The 22,500-nt window shown below is 49.9% G+C and overlaps 3 protein-coding genes across 4 annotated transcripts in view; 2 read left to right on the top strand and 1 right to left on the bottom strand.

Annotated features, from left to right (window-relative positions):
- itpr1a (inositol 1,4,5-trisphosphate receptor, type 1a) overlaps window positions 1-9,998 on the top strand; it is a 154,159-nt gene extending 144,161 nt beyond the window's left edge. For both annotated transcript variants that reach the window (XM_084446279.1, XM_084446280.1), the window contains 4 exons: window positions 133-298; window positions 1,652-1,812; window positions 6,882-7,043; window positions 8,295-9,998. In XM_084446279.1, coding sequence (XP_084302405.1) covers window positions 133-298; window positions 1,652-1,812; window positions 6,882-7,043; window positions 8,295-8,381 — 576 coding nt within the window. In that variant the 3' untranslated portion in view covers window positions 8,382-9,998. The remainder of the gene's footprint in view (window positions 1-132; window positions 299-1,651; window positions 1,813-6,881; window positions 7,044-8,294) is intronic.
- Window positions 9,999-13,074: 3,076 nt separating this feature from the next.
- On the top strand, window positions 13,075-15,835 carry LOC311314908 (class E basic helix-loop-helix protein 40-like). Its single transcript, XM_084445436.1, has 5 exons — window positions 13,075-13,490; window positions 13,609-13,672; window positions 13,929-14,036; window positions 14,442-14,565; window positions 14,917-15,835. Exons 1-5 carry the CDS (start codon window positions 13,414-13,416, stop codon window positions 15,786-15,788), a joined length of 1,245 nt encoding a protein of 414 aa, XP_084301562.1. The 5' UTR covers window positions 13,075-13,413; the 3' UTR covers window positions 15,789-15,835.
- Window positions 15,836-18,651: 2,816 nt separating this feature from the next.
- Window positions 18,652-22,500, bottom strand: part of ttll3 (tubulin tyrosine ligase-like family, member 3) — a gene marked incomplete at both ends in the record, with an annotated part of 13,659 nt that continues 9,810 nt past the window's right edge. Inside the window, 1 exon segment of the mRNA XM_084446089.1 lies at window positions 18,652-19,461. Within this exon segment, the coding sequence (XP_084302215.1) occupies window positions 18,652-19,461 (810 nt within the window).

Below are 22,500 nucleotides of genomic sequence, written 5' to 3' on the forward strand. Positions count from 1 at the left end.
GCTAATTCTTGGTATGGCTAGGTAGAGAAGAGACCTTTGACCTCTCCTCCATGTCCTCCCCTCTCCTCCTCTCTTCTCCTCTCCTCTCTTATTCCTCCCCTCTCCTCCTCTCCTCCCCCCTCCTCCCCTCAGGAGCCCCTGTTTGCTGCCAGGGTGATCTATGACCTGCTGTTCTTCTTCATGGTCATCATCATCGTTCTCAACCTGATCTTCGGGGTCATCATCGACACCTTCGCTGACCTGAGGAGCGAGAAGCAGAAGAAGGAGGAGGTGCTGAAGACCACCTGCTTCATCTGCGGTGAGGGCAGCACCAGCGCGCGCTCGCCTTCCACATACTACCACACACACACTACCACACACACTACCACACACACACACTACCACACACACTACCACACACACACTACCACACACACACTACCACACACACTACCACACACACACTACCACACACACTACCACACACACACTACCACACACACTACCACACACACTACCACACACACTACCGCACACACACTACCGCACTCACACTACCGCACACACACTACCACACACACACACTACCACACACACACTACCGCACACACACTACCAAACACACACTACTGCACACACACTACCACACACACACTACAGGCCATTTTAGTGTTGAATAATATGCACTGTACTAGCGCTGCCTACGCCTATGCACACACAGACACACACACGCGCGCGCTGTAGCTAGACTGTGGAGGTACGCGCGCGCTGTAGCTAGACTATGGAGGTACGTGGTTGACCTTCCAGTAAAGCAGCAGCTCACTGAGAACCTCCCTCCACTCCCGTTCTCCTCAGAAGACTGAGTCATCTAGACTTCCTGAGTCATCTAGACTTCCTGAGTCATCTAGACTTCCTGCTACCGCTCAGCTCTCCTCCATCTCTCTCTCTCTCTCTCTCTCTCTCTCTCTCTTTCTCTCTCCCTCCCCCTCTCTCTCTTTCTCTCTCTCTCTCTCTCATTCTGTCTATCTATCTGGTACTCCTCCATCTCTGTCCATGCCTTGCCATCATTTTCCTTGTGCTTTTTCATGTACGTTTGTGCAGTATGTGTCTCTGTTTGCATGTGCGCGTGTGTGTGTGTGTGTGTGTGTGTGTATGTGTGTGTGTGTGTGTGTGTGTGTGTGTGTGTGTGTGTGCACGCGTGTGTGTGCAGGGTCAGGTATTATGTCTGCGGTCATCAGGCCGGGCCGGAGGGCGACGGTCTCTGATTCACTGATTGGATAAGCCTAGCTACCAGGGGGGGCGGGGCTTTGGTGTCCATGGTTTCCAGCAGGGTTAGATGGGAGAGATGAGGCCGAGGTCTGAGCTCCCAGAGAGACAGTTATGTAGCCATCTGCCCCTGGCCTAGTAAAGGCTCATAACGAGGGGGGGGGTTAGCTATCTGCCCCTGGCCTAGTAGAGCACCAGGGTGAGAGGACAGGCTCATAACGAGGGGGGGGGGGGGTTACCTGTGCAAATCTCAAAACTATCTTTTGAATGTTTGATATTCGATAATCTCAGTGAGATGTTTACCTGGTTAAATGGTTTAATAAATTCAAAGACGTGTGTGTGTGTATTTATATTTACTACAGGTCTGGAGAGAGACAAGTTTGTGTATATTTATATTTACCTACAGGTCTGGAGAGAGACAAGTTTGACAACAAGACGGTGACGTTCGAGGAGCACATCAAAGAGGAGCACAACATGTGGCACTACCTGTTCTTCATCGTCCTGGTGAAGGTCAAGGACTCCACCGAGTACACCGGCCCCGAGAGCTACGTGGCAGAGATGATCAAGGTGACACACACACACACACTCTCTCTCACACACACACACTCTCTCTCTCACACACACACACACACACACTCTCTCTCACACTCTCTCTCACACACACACACACACACACTCTCTCTCACACACACACACACACACACAAATACACACACACATACGCACGCACGCACACACACATACACACACACTCTCACACACACATACACACTCGAGGACCTCAAATGGATGTGCTCTAGTGTTACAGAGAAATGGGTTACATTTCCCCGACCACAATGTATAACAGGTTATGTGATACCCAAGGGCAAAGGGTGCATGTATCCTTGCCGGAGAAGCTAGGCCAGGGGTAATCTGAGGTTGGCAGGGGCCAGGGGTAATCTGAGGTTGGCAGGGGCCAGGGGTAATCTGAGGTTGGCAGGGGACAGGGGAAAATGAGGTTGGAGAAGCTAGGCCAGGGTAATCTGAGGTTGGAGAAGATAGGCCAGGGTAAAATGAGGTTGGAGAAGCTAGGCCAGGGTAATCTAAGGTTGGAGAAACTAGGACAGGGTAATCTGAGGTTGGAGAAGATAGGCCAGGGTAAAATGAGGTTGGAGAAGCTAGGCCAGGGTAATCTGAGGTTAGAGAAGATAGGCCAGGGTAAAATGAGGTTGGAGAAGCTAGGCCAGGGTAATCTAAGGTTGGAGAAGCTAGGCCAGGGTAATCTGAGGTTGGAGAAGCTAGGCCAGGGTAATATGAGGTTGGAGAAGCTAGGCCAGGGTAATCTGAGGTAGGAGAAGATAGGCCAGGGTAATCTGAGGTTGGAGAAGCTAGGCCAGGGTAATCTGAGGTTGGAGAAGCTAGGCCAGGGTAAACTGAGGTTGGAAAAGCTAGGCCAGGGTAATCTAAAGTTGGAGAAGCTAGGACAGGATAATCTGAGGTTGGAGAAGATAGGCCAGGGTAATCTGAGGTTGGAGAAGCTAGGCCAGGGGTAATCTGAGGTTGGAGAAACTAGGCCAGGGTAATCTGAGGTTGGCAGGGGACAGGGGTAAAATGAGGTTGGAGAAGCTAGGCCAGGGTAATCTGAGGTTGGAGAAGATAGGCCAGGGTAAAATGAGGTTGGAGAAGCTAGGCCAGGGTAATCTAAGGTTGGAGAAGATAGGCCAGGGTAAAATGAGGTTGGAGAAGCTAGGCCAGGGTAATCTAAGGTTGGAGAAACTAGGACAGGGTAATCTGAGGTTGGAGAAGATAGGCCATGGTAAAATGAGGTTGGAGAAGCTAGGCCAGGGTAATCTGAGGTTGGAGAAGATAGGCCAGGGTAAAATGAGGTTGGAGAAGCTAGGCCAGGGTAATCTAAGGTTGGAGAAGCTAGGCCAGGGTAATATGAGGTTGGAGAACCTAGGCCAGGGTAATCTGAGGTAGGAGAAGATAGGCCAGGGTAATCTGAGGTTGGAGAAGCTAGGCCAGGGTAATCTGAGGTTGGAGAAGCTAGGCCAGGGTAAACTGAGGTTGGAGAAGCTAGGCCAGGGTAATCTAAAGTTGGAGAAGCTAGGACAGGATAATCTGAGGTTGGAGAAGATAGGCCAGGGTAATCTGAGGTTGGAGAAGCTAGGCCAGGGGTAATCTGAGGTTGGAGAAACTAGGCCAGGGTATTCTGAGGTTGGCAGGGGCCAGGGGTAATCTGAGGTTGGCAGGGGACAGGGTAATCTGAGGTTGGAGAAGCTAGGCCAGGGTAATCTGAGGTTGGAGAAGCTAGGCCAGGGTAATATGAGGTTGGAGAAGATAGGCCAGGGGTAATCTGAGGTTGGAAAAGATAGGTCACGGTAATCTGAGGCTGGAGAAACTAGGCCAGGGTAATCTGAGGTTGGCAGGGGCCACGCGGGTGCACAGAGCTGTTGTTTGTTGATGCAGTTGAGTCCCTTGACTACTTGTTGACTTTGGCTGCCGGGGGAACATTCAGAACGCTCTCCTCCCGGCGTAGGAGCGCTGGGGCTGTGGAGGCTGTGTGTGTGTGTGTGTGTGTGTGTGTGTGTGTGTGTTTATGTGTGTGTGTGTGTGTTTATGTGTGTGTGTGTGTGTGTGTTTATGTGTGTGTGTGTGTGAGCCTCAGCGGACGCCCTCACGCCTGTTCGTTCGTTGTGAACGGGCCTGGCCAGACCTGGGTCAGAACACGCTGTCAAATCACTGCAGTTGCTTGTCTGCGCATTATTGCTCATGTCGGGTACAACGGAACCAATAGGCTGTTCCCGGAACATGGCAAACCCCCGCCGCTCCAGACAGACTTGATCTGTGAATGATGCGGGAGCAGAAAGGCGGAGTCAGCTCTACTGTCGGCCAGTGAGAGGGGAGCTTGATGGCTTCACCGTGTCTGAAGGCTCAAGTACGAGTTCAGCAGGCTCAGGGCCCTGAGTCACACCCTCGCACACGCACACACACACACACACACACACACACACACACACACACACACACACAAAAGCTCACTCGTTCAGTCAGTCTTATCCTCACTCATGTGCACACACTGTCTCAGTCTAGTCACCTGCCCCTCCACCCTTAACTGACACACACCGCTTTGTGTGTGTCATCGAGTGTGTGTGTGTGTGTGTGTGTGTGTGTGCGTGCGTGCGTGCGTGCGTGCGTGCGTGCGAGCGAGCGAGCGAGTAGCTGAGCCAAACAGGAAGATAGAGAGACAAGCCCGCACATGAGCTACTGCTCAAGTCAGATTCGAATGCGATAAGGATCACAATGAATACAGTTTGTTACTGTGATGCGTGTGTGTGTGTGTGCGTGCGTATTTGTGTGTGTGTTGCATAGTTCCCCCGTTGTCTTGGTTGTTATTCTAGTAGTGGTGATGTCATACCGGTCTGTTCAGTGAGCGCTGGTCGTGTCCCAGAAACACAAATACTGTGAGAGGGAAGATTCCACCAGTCCATCCTCACGAAGGACGCGAGAGGGAAGATTCCACCAGTCCATCCTCACGGGGGACACGAGAGGGAAGATTCCACCAGTCCATCCTCACGAGGGACGCGAGAGGGAAGATTCCACCAGTCCATCCTCACGAGGGACGCTCCGATCCACACAAATACTGTGAGAGGGAAGATTCCACCAGTCCATCCTCACGAGGGACGCGAGAGGGAAGATTCCACCAGACCATCCTCACGAGGGACGCGAGAGGGAAGATTCCACCAGTCCATCCTCACGAGGGACACGAGAGGGAAGATTCCACCAGTCCATCCTCACGAGGGACGCGAGAGGGAAGATTCCACCAGTCCATCCTCACGAGGGACGCTCCGATCCACCAGCCAGCCATTTACATCGGACCATTTTCACTCCAAATGACTCGATCGGTGGTCGCCAACCATCGCAAAAGTCTATTCTAGCTGGTTAGCTGGACATAGATACAAATACAAACCTGGATGCTACAAGCAAATGTTATAGAGTAGTGGGTCAATTCCGTTCAGGAGGTGAAATATTGACTCTAACCACAGCAGACGAGGGTAGAAAAACAGAACCTGTTGGATGTAACGTAGCTTGATCTCGGGTTGAATAACTTTGTCAACAGTATCCAACATCCATTCCAGTTGCACAAGTTTTCTCCCAGGATCTCTTCATACAGCGTGTTTTCATACAGCCCAGATATCTCCAAAGCTGCTGCTGCTAATCACTCGCAAACCAAATCTGTATAATAACTGTAGTTTTTGTGGTTTAAAATGGACAGAGCACACTACCAGTTGCTCCTCAACCAGTGTGAAATAAAACTTATGTTAGCTTTCTTTCAAGGAATTTCAAAATAATGGTCACGGAAAACAAATCTAATTTTTATGATATATGAATGATATACTGTATGTTGAAGTACATCTGATGTACTGAATATTTGGAGGGCCTATTAATGAGTTAATAGCAAAGACAGTGTCATCATATCGGTACAATAATATGGGTAAGACCATTCTAAGAGAAGTATTTTTTATTTTTTTATTTTTATAAATGGGTATCAGACAATCCAGAGGAAAATAATCGGTGATGGGTATCAGACCAAAAAATTCAATTATAGTAATATGAATAATAATAATAATATATAATAATTAATACTCTAATACGCACTAGGCACTACAGCCTGTAACCTAGAGTCATTAGGCACTACTCTACTACTACTCTCACAGACAGTCTGTAATCTAGACTCACTACTCTGTCAGACTGTAATCTAGACACTACTCTCACAGACAGTCTGTAATCTAGACTCACTACTCTGACAGTCTGTAATCTAGATTTACTATGACAGTATGTAATCTAGACTCACTACTCTGACAGTCTGTAATCTAGACAGTCTGTAATCTAGACTCACTACTCTGACAGTCTGTAATCTAGACTCACTACTCTGACAGTCTGTAATCTAGACTCACTACTCTGACAGACAGACTGTAATCTAGACTCCCTACTCTGACAGTCTGTAACCTAGACTCACTACTCTGACAGACAGTCTGTAACCTAGACTCACTACTCTGACAGACAGACTGTAATCTAGACTCTCTACTCTGACAGTCTGTAACCTAGACTCACTACTCTGACAGTCTGTAATCTAGACTCACTACTCTGACAGTCTGTAATCTAGACACTACTCTCACAGACAGTCTGTAATCTAGACTCACTACTCTGACAGTCTGTAATCTAGACTCACTACTCTGACAGTCTGTAATCTAGACTCACTACTCTGACAGACAGACTGTAATCTAGACTCACTACTCTGACAGTCTGTAACCTAGACTCACTACTCTGACAGACAGTCTGTAACCTAGACTCACTACTCTGAAAGCCTGTAAACTTATTAATCACTGTGTGCACAAGGTGTATTTACCTTTCAGATAAGTGTAGGAGTATTTACATTAGACACAGCTCAGCCTCATCTCGGTTCTCCCAACCAAACAAATTCTAATCAAGTTTCTCACCCCCCCACCCACACACACACACACACCCACTCGTGACTAAACCCAACCGAGCCCCCCCCCCCACGCACACACACACCCTCCTGACTAAACCCAGCCGGGCCCACATCGGCGTCTCTCTGACGTCCTGTTCCTCTCTCTCCGGTCCCCGGCGCCCAGGAGCACAACCTGGACTGGTTCCCCCGGATGCGCGCCATGTCCCTGGTGAGCAGCGACGCGGAGGGGGAGCAGAACGAGATCCGCAGCCTGCAGGAGAAGCTGGAGTTCGCCATGAGGCTGGTGGGAAACCTGTCCGGTCAGCTGACCGAGCTCAAGGAGCAGGTGAGGAGGCCGGCAGGGCGCTACGCCGCACGCCACCATGATCAAACACACGGTAGAGAACACGCCACCATGATCAAACACACGGTAGAGAACACGCTACCATGATCAAACACACGGTAGAGAACACGCTACCATGATCAAACACACGGTAGAGAACACGCCACCATGATCAAACACACGGTAGAGAACACGCTACCATGATCAAACACACGGTAGAGAACACGCTACCATGATCAAACACACGGTAGAGAACACGCTACCATGATCAAACACACGGAAGAGAACAAGGCACTTCCCATAGATCTACACACGCTCTCCAGGGCTCTGAGGGTTGTGGATGAGTGTGTAGGAGACGTGGATGAGTGTGTAGGATACATGGATGAGTGTGAGGGGTGGGTGAGGGGAGGTGAGGGGAGGAAGGAGGGGTGAGGAGGGGAGGAAGGAGGGGTGAGGGGAGGGGAGGAAGGAGGGGTGAGGGGAGGTGAGGGGAGGAAGGAGGGGTGAGGAGAGGAAGGAGGAGTGAGGGGAGGTGAGGGGAGGAAGGAGGGGTGAGGTGAGGTGAAGAGAGGAAGGAGGGGTGAGGAGAGGAAGGAGGAGTGAGGTGAGGGGAGGTGAGGGGAGGAAGGAGGGATGAGGTGAGGGGAGGAAGGAGGGGTGAGGTGAGGGGAGGTGAGGGGAGGAAGGAGGGGTGAGGTGAGGTGAGGAGAGGAAGGAGGGGAGAGGTGAGGAGGTGAGGGGAGGAAGGAGGGGTGAGGGGAGGAGAGGAAGGAGGGGTGAGGGGAGGTGAGGGGAGGAAGGAGGGGTGAGGGGAGGGGTCAGGTGAGGGGAGGAAGGAGGGGTGAGGTGAGGTGAGGGGTCAGGTGAGGTGAGGAAGGAGGGGTGAGGTGAGAGTTCACCAGAGGTCATAGCTCTTGTCAGAGCACGTTCCCGGGAGCTGTGGCCGGAGGTCGGGGAGCTTCTCTGCCGTGCGCTCTGTCGCTTTTGAGGTCGGGCGTGTCCTCCCGTTTATGTGTTTGTGAAAGAGCTTTGAGGTTGACACACACACACACTCACTCTCTCTCTCTCTCTCTCTCTCTCTCTCTCTCTCTCTCTCTCCCTCCCTCTCCCTCTCTCTCCCTCTCTCTCTCCCTCCCTCCCTCCCTCTCCCTCTCTCTCTCCCTCCCTCCCTCCCTCTCCTTCTCTCTCTCTCTCTCTCTCTCTCTCTCCCTCTCTACCTCTCTCTCTCTCTCTCTCTCTCTCTGTGCCCACCAGATGACGGAGCAGAGGAAGCAGAAGCAGCGGATTGGCCTGCTGGGCCACCCCCCCCACATGAACGTCAACCCCCAGCAGCCTGCCTGAGGGTCGGGGGGGGGCAGCCAGGACCCCCTGCAGGGACCCGGGGCCATCCTCACCGTGCCTGAACTCTTCTGGTTCACAGAACAAGGCCAGAGTGTGTGAATGCAGTCTTGAGTACTGGATGTCCGTAGGAAGTGTGTTTTTGTGTGCTTCAGTCCTCAGCGCTTCCAGAGCTTGGGCGGCAGGTCTGGTCGTGTGTGCGTGCGTGTGGATGTGTGTGTGTGTGTGTAAAGTGTGCGTGTTTGTGTGTGCGCGCATGCGTGTGTGGGTGTGTGTGTGTGTGTGTGTAAAGTCTGTAATGAATAGTCCACTGTCTGAGTGTGTTACTCTCTGAGTGGTGTGCATGTGCAGTTGGGGGGGGGGGGGGGGGTTATGGAGAGAGCACAACGTTTCCCTGGACATGAGAGGAAGTGGCCAGTACTGTACTCACTCTAAAAGGCCTTACACCATCTTTCTAGCCTCAATGCCTTCTTTTCCACCGTAAGCCCCCCCCCCCACACACACACACACTCACACAAATTCCTGTCCTTGCAAAGGACAGAGCTTCTCTCCAGTGGCCCTGATCTGGAGGGAGTCTTAAACATTTGTAGGAGGTGCATAACTAACACTTCACCATATGCAACCACAAAGACCTTCCATCTGTATTTGATGTCTAAGGGAGAGGGAATTTAGGGTTGTGTGCTTTTATATCAAGAGAGTTCACATAATCTGAAGTTGTTTTTCAGCATTTCCTACAGTAACAATGTCCCCCGAATGAGACTGTATATCTTAGGTCCCCAACCATATGTCCAGCTTTAGTTTTGTGCTAAAGCTGCCAGTAGAGTTGCTCCTCAGGCTTTCATATTGTGTCCATCTGTCCATCATTATAATACCTGTACTATACCCATACTGTCTGAAGGGCACCAAGTGTGACGTCGATTAGTCATTCTCAAACCAGTTAGTTCCTTTCAGACGAGAGTGTTGAGGTGTATGTACGGTACGGTGTGTGAGGAGAGTGTTGAGTTGTTCGTACGGTACGGTGTGTGAGGAGAGTGTTGAGGTGTTCGTACAGTACGGTGTGTGAGGAGAGTGTTGAGGTGTTCGTACGGTACGGTGTGTGAGCAGAGCGCTGGAGAGACCCAGGGCCATACACCCCACTATGGGGACTGTCATTCAAGTTATGAAGGAAACCTTGTGAAGCTTTGCCCGTAGTTATGGAGTCAGGCTCGTTAACAAAGGCATTGTGTTGGAAATGTTCAGTCAGATATGGGGATCACTAGACACACTGAAGTGAGAGTCTTTCATATGGTGGCACTGAGTTATGTAATAATAATCTTATATTTGATATATTTTCATCCATTTCTTATTTAGCCCCTCAGCACTGACCATTATATACATTTTTTTTTTTTTTCCTTTTATTTTATTTGCCTGTAGCACAAGAATGAATGTTTTCTTATTCAGTCTACTCGTCACTTTTGTAAAGAGGCCTTCATGAGAGCGTGTGTTGTGGTTTGATTGCAGTGTTAAAGTTAAGAACACCTCCACAGAGTACTAATAGGAGTGCTGTTTGACCAAACTCTCATTTAAGACTTTGATACTAATATGATATATATATTTTGTGTCTGAAATGTACATTCCATTCTTGAAAAAAATTATTTAATAAAGATGTGTGGATTAAAAAATGTTTTGCATGCATAGTGTGTACACTACAGTAACATGACATCTCTAATTATATCTTCAATCATTAGTGTCCATCTTAGGGGGAAAGGGTGTCATGGCGGAGCTGGGAAGAGCATTCCACTGTATTAATGAGGAATTAATGAGGTGTCACCAGTTGCCATGGTCACATTTATGTGAGCTGTTAAATGTATCATGTGGCGCACAGAAGTGGTTATCCACTTATCCTCCAGTCATGCCATTCATGATCTGGCCCCGCCCACCTTGTCCAGGCTGAATGAACAGTCCGACCAGTGGAGGGGAAGTCCCACCACATCAAGAGTGAACTCTCCCACGCATTCCCCTAACGAGGTGCGCTGCTCTTCGTCTTAAATCTTCTAAATTAGTGCTCGACTCATTGGAAATTACAGGTCAAAGACCCTCATGCACCCACAATCCAAAATGATGCATTATGGGGAAATAGGCGAATCATTTGATGAGTGAATTCTGTGAATATGAATTGTGACCCCGGGCACCATGGTGACGAGCCTGTCCTACGTCAGAGGTCAGTGTGTCAGTCTGCACACAAGTTACCCTGGTCTGACGTCACCAAAGCAACCGGGTCTACAATATATTCTGCCCTTGAATGAGATAAATGGGCAGTCTCACAGCTGTCGACACCAGGAATCTCATAGTAGAACACCTCTGAAATACTAATTAAGTCTTGACAGGCATTGCTATGTAGATGTGCTGGTCAACTCAATCTATAGGACTTTTATCTGATTAGAAATGTGGCTGGTGATTGCAGTACTCAAGTGATGATAACCATCTGCATGTTTTGCCCCAAGTCGAAAACCCTGCTGCTTATCAGTTTCAGTGTCAGGGTGAAACAGCAGGAAGGCTGGATTCCAGGGGTCAGAGGTCACCACCACAGCAGAAATGAGCACGGCCTCAAGGCCCTGCTGATGTCAATGAAGAACTTGATTAAAGCCTGTCCCAGTCACTGTCACATGCCTCAGGGAACTAAACCAAGAAAGCTGTCATTGATTGTCATGTTAATAGCCTAGCCTACCATTCATGTTCCATGGCTGGCCATTAGCCTATGCAGTCATGCATTTCATTTTATTGTTTATTTGGCAGGGACAGATGCATTAAACATGAATAAATGATTTGTGCAACACCATGGCATTTTTAGCTAAAGCTAATTTCCGATGCTCGTCCCTAAAAGGTACCTGTATAGGAAAAGCAGTTTAAAAACAAAGAATTTTGTGTAAAATACTTCCAAATACTATTTAAAATACAAAGCAACACATTCAATGCAGTAATAGTCCGTACTACCACTGCACTTCATTCATTCATTCATCCCTTCATTAATTCATTCATCCACTACTACCCTACAATCTATGACCCTATTTACCTGATCAGACCAGAACGAGACCACAACCACGGTTGCGGTCAAACAACTTAAATGCAACTGATAAAGGTGCATTCAGTGTAAATATGATTTTATAGAAGTGAAAGAAGATCCTATGTTCACCTTTTTAGTTAAATTCAAAGTTTTTTGTTTTTTTTTAGTGGTGGGGGACGTGCTTTCGGAAGACAAATAAATAAGCCTAATTAAATCAGCTTTATTTGATGATAGCCTACATTTGAGACCAATTCAGGTCCATGGGGTTTTCCATATCAATTTTCCGCGTTCCAGAAGGTTATTCAATATTTGAAGATAGTCACACCACTGTGTGTGACGTCTTCCCATGGTGGGCTAATTTGTTAAATACTTTTGCCATTTCCTTGCATTAAGAAGCATACTACATTCTCAGATGTTGTCTAGAAACCCTCGAATGAATCCGATTATTTGGGGCGAAAATAAACGGCCACAGCAAATTGTATTGCCTATTTCCCTAGAAAAGCGGACGTGAGCCGGGGTTCCTCGCGGCCTCGGCGGGAAACTTGCCAAGAACACATCAACGTGACAACGAAGCAGCCCGCCTTCAGACACTCAGCCAGACGGAGAGGTGCTCTGCATCCTGTTCCCCGCGCCGCGCTCAAATTAGGTTTATTAATCATCTTGTTTGTATGCGACGAAACATTTTGGAAGTGGCCCCCAATATTGTATTCGCATAGCAAAATAGACCTCACACTCCATATAGGCTACGTTAGGCGTGTCCATGTGTGCGAGATATTCAGCGTTCTTTCATGCGAATCAGGCTAGATTTAAATCATGAATTTGTTAAACCTTATCTAGGCATTTATTTCAAATCAATTTCCCAGTCAAAAAAGTGTCTTCATTAAGGGGCATTAATGCGCTTTTACGCACAGCCCCTTCAAAGATATTCTCATATCACCTCACCATATCATTAGGCTATTCATATTTTGTTCATTTACTATTTGATGGAGCTTTGATGTTTGCCAATTATCTTATGCGCCACAGTCCACCACAAATCAATTTTGTCAGTAAAGTTCTACTAAAGCAGGCATAACAACATCAATTAATCACAATGCATGAGGGGAAATGGATAGCCGACTAGAATTCAAAATAATTGACTGGGCTTTTTTATTAGCTTTTTTTTTTTTTTAAAGATGACATACATAGGCCTGTGGCACTCCTGTAGCCTATCACTTTGATACAACAGGTCGATAAAGGCTCATTAGCCTATAGCCTACATCGGATTGGGAAATTATGTGGCATCAATTTTACGTGTTGTATCATCCAATATATTGATTGACTATGATATTATATCCAGTATATATTATCTAATCAGTATTATGGCCATCATGGCTGTAACAACAAAATGTGTGTTTGTCAGCAGCTAAGCCTGCAGGCCGCACATTATGGAGGTCGGTATTGTGTGCTGGCCAGCACGTTCCATGGCCGCGGCGCGAACGGGCTTGTGTTCATACAGCTGAGCATGGTGGTACACGGGACCCGGGACACACGCCCTCCGCTGTGACGTTCACCCACGCCCGTTTATAGAGCTTCCTTTTCAGTAGAAAATGGGCTGTCCCTACGGCGAGCAGACAGCGCCGCTCAACACGTGAGCCTCATGTGACAGAGGTAGGTCAGTCTGAAGAGAGGGTTTATTTAACACGTCGCTCGGTCCTACCCCACTTTCCCAACGCGCCACCAAAGAGTAGCTGCGACCGCGGGACTAGTAGTGCTGGCTGTCGACGTGGAGATAACTGGGACGCGCTCCCCTTCAGCTCATCACAATAATAAATACCAGCGATGCGAATAGAAACAGAGCTACATTTCTAAACTCGATTCTGTGGAAATAACGGCGATATTTTAGGACATTTAAAGGACGATTTCTTGACTACAGATCAATAGCCAACGTGCATTGTTATTGATTTTATTGGAAGAATAACTTCAACGTTTTCGTGCGTAATTGGAGTAAAGACAATGGAACGGATTCCCAGCGCGCAACCCCCTCCCTGCGTGTCCAAGCGCCAGTCGGCGGACTTGTCCGAGATGCAAGGGTGAGTTGATCCAGCCCTTTTTCGGCGCAACACCGGCTGCTACCTCACCTGTGTCTTTATAGCTGTGCAACTTCACCAAACCCTCAACTCATTCTCGTTCTTTCTTGTGCGTCTTTAGGATGGACTTCCCCATGTTTGTATACAAACCCAGGCGAGGAATGAAAAGAGGAGAGGAAAGCAAGGTTTGTTGATATTTTCACATATATTTAAAGTGCGGTTGATTGTTTATTTATGGTTTTGAGTGTGGCTTCAACATGTAGTCTGGCAAAGTATCCGGCTGTTAAAAAAAGAAGGGAAAAAAAGAAGGTTGACCCATTTTCCACTATGATGTAACCCCCTCCCCGCTGCAGCCGACAGTAACTGCTGCTTATCATTACGGACTGGGAAATGGTTTCAAAGAATCTAAATTCACTCAAACTATATGTTTCATTCTTGCAGGAGACCTACAAACTGCCTCATCGACTAATTGAGAAGAAGAGACGTGACAGGATAAATGAGTGCATTGCTCAGCTGAAAGATTTATTGCCAGAGCACCTCAAACTCACGGTAAGTTCATATCAGGGAGCGATACCGTACTAAGCAGCAGTTACCTGCCTGTAGACATGGACAATTGCGCCATCAAGTGGTTGGTTATTGGGATTACAATATTGTCTATTTTCGCCGCTTGTAAAGGTGAAGTAAGTGAATAATTTAGGAATTATGTTTATTTTGAGTCAGTGTGAATTCCACAGCAATTTGCAATATTGAGATGACTTAAGATTAAAAGTAAAATAGTATCATAATACTATTCAATATAATCTCTGAATTAGATATTGTATCTAAAGTATCTGATAATAAATGCGAGTATTTGAGTAGCTTTTGAGGGCGTTTAAGTGGCACGGCTGCGTGTTGTGTGGTGAGCGTGCCTTACGTAAGAGAGGGAGCTGTGCTGACAGTGCGTCTCTCCTCCAGACGCTGGGTCACCTGGAGAAGGCCGTGGTCCTGGAGCTCACCCTGAAGCACGTCAAAGCCCTCACCTCCCTGCTGGAGCAGCAGCAGCAGAAGATCCTAGCTCTGCAGAGCGGCATGCAAATCGGTGAGCGGGAGAACACACACACACACACACATACACATACACACACACACACATACACACACACAGACACACACATATACACAGACACACATTGTTTGTTGGTTATGCAGGACGGAATGCAAATCAACAACAAGGAGAACACACATGCACCTAAGATGATTCAGCACAACTGCATGCAAATTAGCAACTTTAAATTTGTTTTTGTCACTGTTAGTTTAAATTCACATGCCAACCATAATGCAACACACTCTCAGACACATTTTACCAGAGCATTAACCAAGTCTCATTGGAGGAACACACACAAATGAGTGTTTATTTATTGTGAGTGTGTTGTTGTGTCCCTGTGTTCAGACCAGCTGCCCCCCAGCCAGGAGAAGAACGAGGAAATGTTTCGCTCCGGCTTCCATCTGTGTGCCAAGGAGATGCTGCAGTACCTGGCCAATCAGGAGGCTGACGGCGACCTTGTGCCCGCCCACATGATCAACCACCTGCACGAGGTGGCGGCGGAGGTCCTCCACGGTCCCGCGCGCCCCCGGAGCCCCCCCACCCTCCGGTCCGAGGAGCCCCCCGCCCTGGCGCCCAAACCCAGCGAGGGGCATCGCAGGAACTGTGTGCCCGTCATCCAGCGGGCGTACGCCCCGGCGGGCGGTGAGCAGAGCGGCAGCGACACAGACACCGACAGCGGCTACGGCGGCGAGCTGGAGAAGGGCGAGGGCGCGGTGGCGAGGCCTGCCTACTACGGCCAGGAGAGCCAGCTGAAGAGGGCGCTGGGAGAGAGGCGGCCCGGGGCGGTCAAGCAGGAGGGCAGCGAGCCACGCCACAAGCGACCCCGCGTGGAGTCGTCCGAGGACGAGTCCCTGTCGGGCGGGGAGTCCTCGTCCTCCTCCAGCGGCCACGGCAGCTACATGAGCATGTCCCCCCACCAGGCCCCGCCCCCACACCCCCTCTGCATGCCCTTCTACCTCATCCCGCCCTCGGCCGCCGCCTACCTGCCCATGCTGGAGAAGTGCTGGTACCCAGGGGCCATGCCCGTGCTCTACCCCGGCCTCGGGGCCTCCGCGGCAGGCGTGGCCAGCGAGCGGCACCCGCCTCCGCCCCAGCTCATGATGTCCCCCCGGGGGGGCTCGCCCACCCCCGCCCTCCCCCAGACCCCCATGGACTCCCCTGCCCTCCTCCAGGCCCTGAAGCAGGTCCCCCCCATCAATCTGGACCCCAGAGACTGAGCCCGCAGCGCCCACCCCATCAACAGTGTTCTTCAGCGTGCGCTGGTCCGCGGGAGGGAGGGAGGGAGGGAGGGAGGGAGGGAGGGCGGGGCTAGCAGCAGGGGGAGAAGACTGGCCGCTACCGGACAGTCCCATCAGCCATCCTCACCCCCCGCCCCTCTGCCCGCCCCATGCTCCTCAACCCGGGGGTCAAACGATACAAGGGAGGGCTGTCAGCGTCTCAGATGCTCGGAGAGCGAGGAGTGAAGTGACACACACACACACACACACACACACACACACACACACACAGAAGATTGAATGTAACCGAGAGGGACCCCTGTAGATGCAGCTGTTGAGGTTTCTATACGCTGAGCACCTGACTCTGAGATGTAGCTGTTGCCATAGACACGCCGTCATTGTAAGCTTCGTCACACCAAACGTCAACAGTAGCCTTTAACCCCAAAGTTTATTCTGTACCCTGTTACCCTCACTGAATATGCCCTTTGACCCCCCATCCCACCCATAACTGGCCCCTAAATGTGCGTCCCTCCCCCAGTGTACAGCCTGGCGCAAAGGTACACCCACACCGTCACCACAGCAACGCCCGGACCTCTGACAGTTGCCGGCGGTCGAGATGGATTCTCTGTAATTACTTGTTTATATACTTGTTGTACATCTCTATTTTTGATACGTTTCCCAGCGCTCTGAGCAGAGAGGAGCAGAGCAGAGAGGACGGCCGTTTGTTGGTGTCTAACTCAGAAAGCGCTAGACCTCCTCGCATCCGCTGCTGCTCCTCAATTCAAACCTGGTGTTTGTTCTTGCTGTTGCCTTTTACTTGTGAAACAGTCAAGTGACTTCTCTTCTCTTCTCGGATGTTTAGTCGATGTTCTTGGTATGAATACTGCAGTCGAGGGACTGGCGAGAAAGTGAATGTAAACATTTTAAACAGAAGATTAGTTTTCTATAGAAAGAGGTACTTGAGATTTTGTATTTTGGGACCTACAAGAAAGATGTTTGATGTACATATTTTGTCTATAAATGTTGATACACATTATATAAGCGTATTAATAAAGTATTTTTTTTTCTGTGGAAAGCCTGCCTGCCTACAGTAGTTCTTGGTCCAGAGTGAGAGAGTAATTGAGAGAGAAAGATTATGCATCTGCGCGTGTGTGTGTGTGTGTGTTACGTGGCAGATACTGCGTGTGTGTGATAGAGAGAGAGAGCTGAAGGCATGTAACGGTGGAACATAATCTCCCCAGATAAAGTTCTTCCACAGAACCACCAGGTGAGCTCTGAGCTGTGGACGTAGACCGGCTGATAATGTTGCTACTGTAGGTGTCATCATGTCTCCTGTACTACTGTATATGTGGCATCACACACATTAATCACAAACACACAGAGAGAGACTATCCCCCCTCTACGATCACTGTGACATGAAGGACATGAGGACTGATGGGGGCTTCTGGTTTGGTTTCAACTTTCAAATATGCCCTTCGTAGTTCATGAATAAACACCGATACAGCCACAATAATCAAGAGTTGCCTGCATGTAAAGACGTTGGACCTCATCAACACCATCACATTCACACGGCGTTGTCATCTGAAACTATGCACACTTGGTAATGCAGCTCCAGTACAGTACCTACGGTAATATTATTGTGAAGTGTTCACATTGTGTCGTTGCATCAGCAAGCTTTAGATCAAGCCAGAATCAGACATGGCTGTTGTCCCAGAAAGCTCAGTCCCCACAACACAATCATGTTAATGACCTTTCAGATCCTAAACACCATGCTAGCAGCAATACTGATCAAATGTATAAAGAGGAGTATCAGTGGATAATATATCCTAAATATGATTTCTATCTGATGTGGTAAGAGCATCTGAACAGTGAGGGTCGATGGTTCAAGACTGGCGAAGGAACTCAACCCCAACACTAGCCCAACACTAGCTCAACACTAGCTCAACACTAGCTCAACACTAGCCCAACACTAGCCCCACACTAGCCTCACACTAGCCCAACACTAGCCCCACACTAGCTCAACACTAGCCCAACACTAGCTCACTAGCTCAACACTATCCCAACACTAGCTCAAAACACTAAGTCACTTTGGATAAATGCATCTGCTAATTGCCTAGAAGAAAGAAGGAGGAAGTGCAGTATATTAGACTTCTGCACGCCTCACAGCGTAGTGAGTATTATCATGATCTCTCTCTCTCTCTCTCTCACACACACACACACACACACACACAAACACACACACACGGCTGTCACATGCAGAGCCACGCTGCAGTCCAGGGGTAGTGCTTGACTGTGATTGGTGGGTTGGTTGGCCAGGGCGGGGAGGGCTACTTACCAGTCAGCTGTATACAGTATGGACACACACATACACACACACACAAATACCTGGCCCTGGTTTCCCTTTACCTCATCTCCCCTTATATCAAAATCCACAATGAACAAAAGATGCGGTAGCCTAGTAATACTCTGTTAGGCTACATATAATCAAAATAACCATTCTGCTGTGTCCTTCCCTACCTCTAGTGTCTAGACATGGTATGGCATGCAGCAGTGGAGCTGGTTTATAGCCTCAGCTCCAGCCTGTTTCCTTGTAGAAGGAATTAGCCCTGCAGCGCCATCTGCTGTGGAAAAAGAATATCCATCACTCTCACAAATATACCTTTTATATCACTACCTTCTATACATGATTGTTTCAAAAAATTGCAAAATAAGTAGGCAGTGAGAAAAGCTTTTATTAAAGTTTGATTTTCATTCAATGAGAACTTCTCAGTTCAATGAGAAGTTCAGAAAATATAAAAATGGTAACAAGATTAGGATTTAATAAAATGCCCCCCTCATTTCCTCCTCAAACAAGCTGCCTCGCTCAAAAGGACTTGGGTCCTCCTGCGGTCCCGCCCCCTTTATTGGCGTCCGTGGCCTGCCTGTGGGAGTGGGGGAGGGCCTGCCTGTGTGAGTGGGGGAGGGCCTGGTGTGTGCGGAGGGTGGGGCTGGGGTGGGAGGTGAGTGCGGGACAGGGGCTGGAGAGAGTTAGGGGCAGGGGTCCAGCAGGGCGCAGGCTGAAGACCTCCAGGACTGGGATGGGGCCGTAGAGGGTGGGCAGGCCCCGGGGAGGGGCCCTGCGCGGGGGGCCCAGGACGGGCTCCGGGAAGAGGGGCCTGGAAGGGCGGGGGCCCGGGGCAGGGTAGAGATGGGGCTGAGGGTCCGACCTGCTGCAGGGCGAGCCCAGGGAGTAGGACAGAGTTCTGGTGACCAGCCGGAGGGGCCCACTACTGCTCGGCCTCAAGCCCAGGCGGCAGGCTCTCTTCTGGGGCTCAGTGTGCAGCACCAGGGGGCGCTCTGGAGCCAACCTGCGACACGATCTCAGGCCGGAGGTCGTGTGCTGCCGTCCCAAGGCTCTGCCCTCATGCTCCTTCTTAGGAGATTCTATTGGTGGCTGCCTCTTTTTAGTCCCCTCTGATTGGTTCTCCTTGCCTGAGGGGTAGCGACGGGAGGCTGCAGAAGCTCTGTGATTGGACAGTTTGTCAGGGCTGGAGGCCTCCTCAGAGGCTGATTGGTTGTGCTGGGTGGGGTCAGGGATGGCCGGCGGTCTCTGGGGGGGGGGTCGGGGCCGTCTCAGGGGGGCTCCCTCCACCAGCAGGCTCACCCCGACATACGGGGGCACTTCCACCGCTGCCTGGGAGATCAGAGGGGAGAGATGTTACACACACACACACACATACTGTACACACACAACCTGATCTAGCTCTCATATGGAGTTGGTGTGTGTGTGTGTGTTTGTGTGTGTGTGTCTGTGTGTGTGTATTTGCGTAATCCAGTCAAGCCGGAAAGTCTGCACACCCCTTTCAACTCCTCCAGGTTTTATAACCTTACAGACATATTTATTTTCTGCCTCAAACATCGACACACAATAGGCAATATTAACCAAATGAACAAAGGTTTCTAGAAAATATGCACGTTTATTTTACTGGCAAAAATAGGTTATTTAGGGGTTACATATCTGTACACACCCATAGCCTAATACTTGGTTGATGCACCTTAGGAAGTGATTACAGCTTCAAGGCGTCTTGGGAAAGAAGCTACGAGCTTGGCACACTTGTTTCTGGATATTTCTGCCCATTCCTCTTGGCATATCCTTGCAAGCTCCGTCAGGTTGAATGGGGAGCGTCGGTACACAGACATTTTCAGCTCTTTCCACTGTTGGATTCAGGTCTGGGCTCTGGTTGGGCCACTCAGGGACATTCAGACTTTCTCCGAAGCCACTCCTTTGTTCTCTTGACTGTGTGCTTTGGGTCGATGTCATATTGGAAGGTAAACCTTCGCCCCAGTCTGAGGTCCAGAGCGCTCTGGAGCAGGTTTTCTTCAAGGATCTCGGTGTACTTAGTTGCATTCATCTTTCCCTCTATAAGGACTAGTTGCCCTGTTCCCACTGCTGAAAACCATCCCCACATCATGATGCTGCCACCGCAATGCTTCACTGTAGGGATGGTATTAGCCTGGTGATGATACCTCCATGCTTCACTGTAGGGATGGTATTAGCCCGGTGATGATTCCTCCATGCTTCACTGTAGGGATGGTATTAGCCCGGTGACTTTAGGGATGGTATTAGCCCGGTGACTGTAGGGATGGTATTAGCCCGGTGACTGTAGGGATGGTATTAGCCCGGTGACTGTAGAGATGGTATTAGCCCGGTGACTGTAGGGATGGTATTAGCCCGGTGACTGTAGGGATGGTATTAGCCCGATGACTGTAGGGATGGTATTAGCCCGGTGATGAGTGGTGCCTGGTGTCCTCCAAACGTGACGCTTGGTATTCAGGCCAAAAATGTCCACTTTGGTTTCATCAAACCAGACAATCTCATCTCCAAGCAGGCTGCCATGTGCCTTTTACTAAGGAGTGGCTTCCTTCTGGCCTGATTGTTGGAGTTCTGCCTGGATGGTTGATCTTCTGAAAGGTTCTCCCATCTACACAAGGATACGCTGGCCAAGGCTCGTCTTCCCCGACTGCTCAGTTTGGCAGGTTCTTGGTGGTTCCAAACTTCTTCCATTTATGAATGATGGTGGCCACTGTCCTCTTTGGGACCTGTAAAGCTGTAGACAGCGGCTCTACTCCGAGTCTCTCCCGGATGACTGAACTTCTCACCCGATCTTTCAGGGAGACCCCAGCCACCCTCCGGAGAAAACTCATTTCGGCCGCTTGTATCCGTGATCTCGTTCTTTCGGTCATGACCCATCCTTCATGACCATAGGTGAGGGTGGGGACGAAGATAGACCGGTAGATCGAGAGCTTTGCCTTTTGGCTCAGCTCTCTTTTCGTCACAACAGTGTGGTAAAGCGACTGCAGAACTGTACCAGCTGCTCCGATTTTCTGGCCAAGCTCCCTCTCCATGGTTCCCTCACTCGTGAACAAGACCCCCAGATACTTTAACTCCTTCACTTGGGGTAAGGACTCATTTCCTACTCGGAGTGGACAGACCACCGGTTTCCTGCTGAGAACCATGGCCTCAGACCTAGAAGTGCTGATTCTCATCCCAGCCGCTTCACACTCAGTTGCGAACCTATCCAGAGAGTGCTGGAGGTCGCAGGCAGATGATGCCATCAGGACCACATCATCTGCAAATAGCAGCGACGTGATCCTGAGCTCACCGAACTGCAAACCCACCTCCGCACGACTACGTCTCGATATCCTGTCCATGAAAATCACAAACAGGATTGGTGACAAAGCGCAGCCCCGGCAGAGGCCAACCCCCACCGGAAAGGAAGACGACTTACTGCCGAGGACACGAACACAGCTCTCACTCTGGGTGTACAGGGATTGGATGGTCCTAAGTAAGAATCCCCTCACCCCATACTCCCGCAAAACCCTCCACAAGACCTCTCGAGGGACCCGGTCGTAAGCCTTCTCCAAGTCCACAAAACACATGTAGACAGGTTGGGCAAACACCCAAGCCCCCTCCAAGATCCTTGCAAGAGTGAAGAGCTGGTCAGTGGTTCCACGACCAGGACGAAATCTGCATTGTTCCTCTTCGATCTGAGGTTCGACTATCGGCCGGACCCTCCTTTCAAGCACCTTGGAGTACACTTTCCCTGGGAGGCTGAGTAATGTGATGCCTCTATAATTGGCACACACCCTCTGGTCCCCTTTTTTAAATATTGGGACCACCACCCCAGTCTGCCACTCCTTTGGCACTGACCCAGACTTCCACGCAATGTTAAAAAGGCGTGTCAACCAAGACAGCTCCTCAACCCCCAGCACTTCAGCATTTCTGGACGGATCTCATCAGTCCCTGGGGCTTTGCCACTGTGGAGTTGTTTGACTACCTCAGTGACCTCCTCCAGGGAAATTGACGATGACCCCCCATCATCTTCCGGCTCTGCCTCGATCGTAGAGGGTGGATTAGTCGGGTTCAGGAGTTCCTCAAAGTGCTCCTTCCAATGCTCAACAACCTCCTCAGTTGAGGTCAGCAGTGTCCCTTCCTTGCTGTATACAGCTTGGATGGTCCCCCGCTTTCCCTTCCTGAGGTGTCTGATGGTCTTCCAGAAACACTTTGGTGCCGACCGAAAGTCCTTCTCCATGGTTTCTCCGAACTCCTCCCACACCCGCTGCTTTGCCTTGGTCACGGCTGAAGCCGCAGCCCTCCGGGCCAGTCGATACACTGCAACTGCTTCTGGAGTCCCCCGGGCTAACATATCCCGGAAGGCCTCCTTCTTCAGTC

Source organism: Borostomias antarcticus (assembly GCF_949987555.1).
Source record: "Borostomias antarcticus genome assembly, chromosome: 11".
In the NCBI taxonomy this organism is placed as follows: domain Eukaryota; kingdom Metazoa; phylum Chordata; class Actinopteri; order Stomiiformes; family Stomiidae; genus Borostomias; species Borostomias antarcticus.